Raw genomic sequence first — 6,000 nt, forward strand, 5'->3', positions numbered from 1 at the left:
TAGGGATGTAAGAAGGCAGTGATTTCCATTCCAACCTGTATCCTTCACAGTCTGTTTTCTGTTCTACTGCAATTCAGTTTCTTCGAAATTCTATGTTATTCCCCTTGCTGCCCACTCACATTCATTTCAGTGTAAAGGAAATGAAACAATGTTTGTTGTTGTTTAGTCGTTTAGTTGCGTCCGACTCTCCCGCAGTTTGGTCAAACTCATGCTGGTAGCTTCAAGAACACTGTCCAACCATCTTGTCCTCTGTCGTCCCCTTCTTGTGCCCTCAATCTTTTTTCCCATCATCAGGGTCTTTTCCAGGGAGTCTTCTCTTCTCATGAGGTGGCCAAAGTATTGGAGCCTCAGCTTCAGGATCTGTCCTTCCAGTGAGCACTCAGGGCTGATTTCCTTAAGAATGGATAGGTTTGATCTTCTTGCAGTCCATGGGACTCTCAAGAGTCTTCTCCAGCACCATAATTCAAAAGCATCAATTCTTTGGCGATCAGCCTTCTTTATGGTCCAGCTCTCACTTCCACACATCACTACTGGGAAAACCATAGCTTTAACTATACAGACCTTTGTTGGCAAGGTGATGTCTCTGCTTTCTAAGATGCTGTCTAGGTTTGTCATTGCTTTTCTCCCAAGAAGCAGGCATCTTTTAATTTCAGTGTTTAGGGAATGTTTAGGGAAGTTTTTAATGTCTGAGGTTTTTGTGTGCTTTTAATTCTGTTAGGAGTTGCCCAGAGTGGCTGAGGTATAATTTTTATTATTATTATTATTATTATTAACAAAAATGCAAACAGATACCAACTGAATTCATTGACTGATTTCTGTTTCTGATCCCAGGTGAATGCATGAAACTCAGCCCTTTACATTTCTTCTTCCTTTTTTGTTGGAATTCTCCAACATCCCTAAAGCATCTCTTATCCCAAATGGGAAATCAGCCCTGTGCTTGCTCTTTTGTGGCAAAAGGCAGCATTAGAACAGGAGGTGCATGTTTCTGAACACTAGTTGTGCAGGAAACTGCAGGAGGGGAGAGTGCTCTGGTGCTCAGGCCCCTCTTGTGGCCAAACAATATATAATCTGCACCCAACAATGTTAGTTTTCTTATCTCTTTGCAGTTTGGTGGAGAAGACATCTTCATGACGGAGGAACAAAAAAAATATTATAATGCCATGAAAAAACTGGGGTCCAAGAAACCTCAAAAACCCATCCCACGACCACTGGTGAGTACATCTCAACTGTTCTAGATGAAAGACTTCCAATAGGTGAACAGAAATGTAAAAAGGAATAAGGCTGCTAATGTATGATTAAGATGCAGAGCAAACTTAGTTGGCGAATACAAAGTTTAATCTTGGGGCTGAGAATTAAGAGCACTCTGGTATGTTATTGCAATAGGGAATTAAATGGAAATATTAAAGGCAGTGAGTGAATGCTTCCGTTGGATAAGTTGTAAGTAATCTCACATTTCCTTCAGTATATTGGAAGAAGTGATGGGGCTCAGGGTGCTTCCAGATGTGAGTTTATTGTGGAAGCAATGCAGCTCAGGCATGCAAGGATTTTCATGGCATCAGCACAGCATCATTCTCATCGAAATGCCAGAATATCCTCTCTCTTTTTTACATTTAACTCGAAATTCCACTTGCTGTGGGAAGGCCCCCAATAGCAAATGAAAGACACCTCTTTCCACTTGAAAGGGATATTTGATCCTTCCTTCCTTCCTTCCTTTTTTTTTTTTTTTTTTTGGTTTAAGCAATTTTTGATATGTTGTTGTCTGACTAAATTATTGAAGGATAACAGGTAGCTATGTATTGATTCTACACAAATCCTGGAGAATCTTTCCCCCCTTGCCTTTAGAACAAATACCAAGGATTCCTCTTCGACATCGTAACTCGCCAAGCTTTCGATGTTGCCATCATGGCCCTCATCTGCCTTAATATGGTCACGATGATGGTGGAGTCAGATGACCAGTCCGAAGGGAAGACATTTGTTCTTAACAAAATAAACATCCTCTTTATCGTCGTCTTCACAATAGAGTGTGTCATGAAGCTCGTGGCTCTGAGATACTACTACTTCACCAACGGATGGAACATTTTTGACCTGGTGGTCGTGATCATGTCAATTGTTGGTAAGTCGCTACAGAACAATGTGCTCTTGACTAGCTCTTAGCAACCCAACCAGAGTTGAAGCATTTTAAACCTCATCACATACACCACACATTTGAATTACACGACTTCCTCCAAAGAATCCAATAAATGGTAATTTGTTAAGGGTGCTGGAATTGTAGCTCTGCCAGGGGGCAAACAACAGTTCTGATAATTCCTTAGGTACAGCCACATATGTCAAATATGATGTAAATGTCTGGTGTCCCAGGAACACCTGGGAGCTGTGGCCAAAGATGGATTGTGTCCTCTGAGGTTGCCATATGGAGTCCACCAGAGAGGAAATCCTGAGAAATTGGATTTTTAAAGTGCTCAACTCTAGCTGAACTGTGCCCAAAATTAAATACATGGCATTTTAGAACTATGACTCCCACTTCCAAAACTATGTTTTAAAGGCCCCCAGGAAGGAATCAGACACCAGCAACAAAATTTTATTAGGAATACAATAGAAAATGCAGAAGTGACCCCTTGCTGGACTTCTTTTAACTTTAAACAATTAAGGGTTAGCCTGCTGAGCAGCCATTTAGTTCATTCAAGATTTTTGTTGCTTATTTCTCCCCTTCAGGCAGCCTGCTGTCCGGCATTGTGGTTTCATTTTCGCCTACACTTTTCCGGGTGATACGTCTGGTGCGAATAGGGCGAATACTCCGCCTGATCCGATCCGCCAGAGGGATTAGGACTCTTCTCTTTGCCTTGATGATGTCCCTCCCTGCCTTGTTCAACATTGGCCTCCTGCTTTTCCTAGTCATGTTCATTTACGCCATTTTTGGCATGGCCAACTTTGCCTACGTCAAAAAGGAGGCTGGGATTGATGACATGTTCAACTTTGAGACCTTTGCCAACAGCATGCTCTGCCTCTTCGAAATCACCACGTCTGCTGGCTGGGATGGACTCCTCAGCCCCATATTGAACACTGGGCCTCCATTCTGTGACCCGAACCTCGGCATGACGTCAACTTTCTCCAAGGGTGACTGTGGGAGCCCAGCCGTAGGCATCCTGTTCTTTGTTACTTACATAATTATATCCTTTCTCATAGTTGTAAATATGTACATTGCAGTTATTCTGGAGAACTTCAACGTTGCCACAGAAGAGAGCACTGAACCTTTAGGTGACGATGACTTTGAAATGTTTTATGAAGTGTGGGAGAAGTTTGACCCTAAAGCTACCCAGTTTATTTCATTCTCTGAACTTTCTAACTTTGCTCATGCACTGGCAGAGCCCTTGCGCATACAGAAGCCAAACGTGCTTGAGCTGATGGCCATGGATCTTCCCATGGTAACTGGGGATAGGATCCACTGCTTGGACATCCTCTTTGCTTTCACCAAAAGGGTTCTTGGAGACTCGGGAGAGATGGACACCCTTAAGCAACAAATGGAGGAGAAATTCATGGCAGCAAACCCATCCAAGGCTTCTTACGAACCAATCACCACCACACTCAGGTGGAAATATGAGGAGGCATCTGCTGCTGTTATACAGAAGGCCTTCCGGAGTCATTTGCTCCAGCGGTCCATGAAGCAGGCCTCTTTCTTACACCGACACAAAACCAGCGATGGAGATATCCTTGACGAAGATGCTCCGGAACAAGAAGGTCTCCTTGCACAGCTAATGAATGAAAACTATAACACAGACACAGACAAGTCCCACACAACATCCTTGGAATCTATTCCTCCATCCTACTGCAGTGTTACTGGAGAACTTGATGATGCTTTTGAGGGGGAAGCAGCAGTGTCTCCTAAAAAAGACAAAGCTAGAGATGGCCAGCTGTTTAAAGACAAAGGCAAGAGGTCTAACGTGTAGATGCTGGTCAAGCACACCTTTAAACAGACACAGTGCCACTCAGACACCAAGCAATGGTTCCCTTATTGCAGAATCCAAGAAGACTCCACCCCTCAGATTATGAACACCTGCCTTTTTTCCTTTTTTTTTTTACCATACTACCTTTAGCACTGCTTATTTTTTTCTAGCTGCATGAAAAGGGAAGGATCTGTGAAAAGCTATCATAATCTTTATGTTAGAATCATCTCTCGGACATGGGTATCATTGCTGTGATGACTGTGATTCTTTCCTTACTGCACCGAAGTGAGCTTAAGCCCACAGAGAATATAACTTACTGGGGTCCTATGGGACCAGAGTACGGCTCTTTCTGGTCTGGAAATAGAGGGCTCCTTTGATGCACCAGCCAAGAAGTTTGGCAAGCGTTTACCTTTCCTCCGTGTTGGTGGTCCACACAGGTTCTTATTGTTTCAGATTTCTAATTTGTTGGGGAGTCTTCTATATGTCTCATGGAACCTGGGGGTGCAAGCGAGGGCAGGGAGTGCTCATTGTCAGCAGGAAGCATGAAAAATGCACTTACCCATGCATTCTGGGTCAGTGGATTGAGCCAGAGGAAATTAAGAACTGCATTCTTCCTGTCTGCAGTGGAAGAGCATCCAGACTTTAAGGCTGAGCCCTCTGCTGCCAGAAGTCTTCCTTCCCATCCAATTAAGTCTGGAAAGTGGGATTCTTTGGGGGGTGGAATTGGGGCCTGGAAGGCCTTTAGGCCCCACCCTGCTGCTGATTGGGCTGCAGCTGTGTGCAGTGGGTCTGAGTTTAAATTGTTTGGTTCGAGCCCAGTTCCCAATGGATCCCAGTTATCCTAATTTGAGGTAGGCCTGTTCTAAATTGAGGCAGAAGGCTAGGGAGCTACTTGCTCATCTAGGGTTGCTGTACGTCCCAAATTTCCCAGACATAGCTGAAATATGGCAGCCGGTATCAGTGTCCGGGTGGAAATCACTAAAATGTCTAGGGAAATGTTGGAAGTCTACATTTTGGCGAATCTCCTTAAAAATAGCTCAAAAACTTGATTATTTCTTTTTCCTTTTCCTTTTTTTTATTTTGCAAAAGCAGCTCAAGAACTTTTGGGCAAAACTTTAAAAAGCTCAACAACTTTTGTGTCCGGATTTTCACTTTTTGAAACATGGCAGCCCTAGCTCATCACTTACCTACAGGCAGAAAGAATGCTTATACAAAGTCATAACTCAGTTGCTCATCTGGAAACAATACATGAAAGCAGAAACAACTGGATAGAAAGCTGTTCTATTCACCACTGTTATTCTTTATGTAACATATTTCATGTATTTAATGTACATGGCATTTTGCAGAATAACAGGCATAAAACCGGTTGCTGCCCAAACTGGAACTTAACACTTTCAACCTCCCTGTCTGACCAATATAGCCGCTGCATGTTTTGTTGATACAGCATCTTCTGGAATATGATAAACATATCAAGAATCACCAGGATGTGTATAAATTATTGTAGCCATGTTGCTGCCATTGCTATAATACAATAAACAGACCAAGAAGCAATCCAGAAATATGGATGAAATGAGGAAAGAGCATGGGTTATGTTTACAGCACTGATGGGTTTATGCATATTTCCCTGGGGAAGGAATTCCAAAGATGTGGAGTCACCACTAAAAAGCCCCATCTCTGGTTGCTGCCCATCAAAGATATTGTATTGGGGGTCTAGAAAACAGGGTCTCCGAAAGTCCATTTTACAACCCAGGCAGGTTCATAGGGATGCAGCTGGTCCTTAAGATGACCGGCTCTCAAATTGTTTAGGGTGCTAAAGGTGAAAATGAACACCTAAAGGAAAAGGGCAACCTTAGACTGCTTGTAATGTGTGAAATGGCCCTTAGTCAGAGCTGCAAGATTTAAGGAACAAGGAGGATGCTTTGAACCAGGGAATTAAGGTGGCAATTCTCTTCTGTTTAATTTGCCTGGGCAATTTTTCTAGCCACGATTTCCAAGAAGCTGCTGGAGAGATGACTCTTCGCAAAGTCTGATGATGTAACAGTAATTTAATCCTAATTGT

General features: G+C 43.0%; 1 protein-coding gene across 7 annotated transcripts in view; it reads left to right on the forward strand.

Annotated features, from left to right (window-relative positions):
* Nucleotides 1-5,500, forward strand: part of LOC309325873 (sodium channel protein type 5 subunit alpha-like) — a 38,414-nt gene extending 32,914 nt beyond the window's left edge. For all 7 annotated transcript variants that reach the window (XM_081834177.1, XM_081834176.1, XM_081834178.1 and 4 more), the window contains 3 exons: nt 1,107-1,211; nt 1,843-2,113; nt 2,713-5,500. In XM_081834177.1, coding sequence (XP_081690303.1) covers nt 1,107-1,211; nt 1,843-2,113; nt 2,713-3,944 — 1,608 coding nt within the window. In that variant the 3' untranslated portion in view covers nt 3,945-5,500. The remainder of the gene's footprint in view (nt 1-1,106; nt 1,212-1,842; nt 2,114-2,712) is intronic.
* The last annotated feature ends 500 nt before the right edge of the window (nt 5,501-6,000 follow it).

The sequence above is a fragment of the Podarcis erhardii genome (genome assembly GCF_964252035.2).
Source record: "Podarcis erhardii genome assembly, chromosome: 12".
Classification (NCBI taxonomy): domain Eukaryota; kingdom Metazoa; phylum Chordata; class Lepidosauria; order Squamata; family Lacertidae; genus Podarcis; species Podarcis erhardii.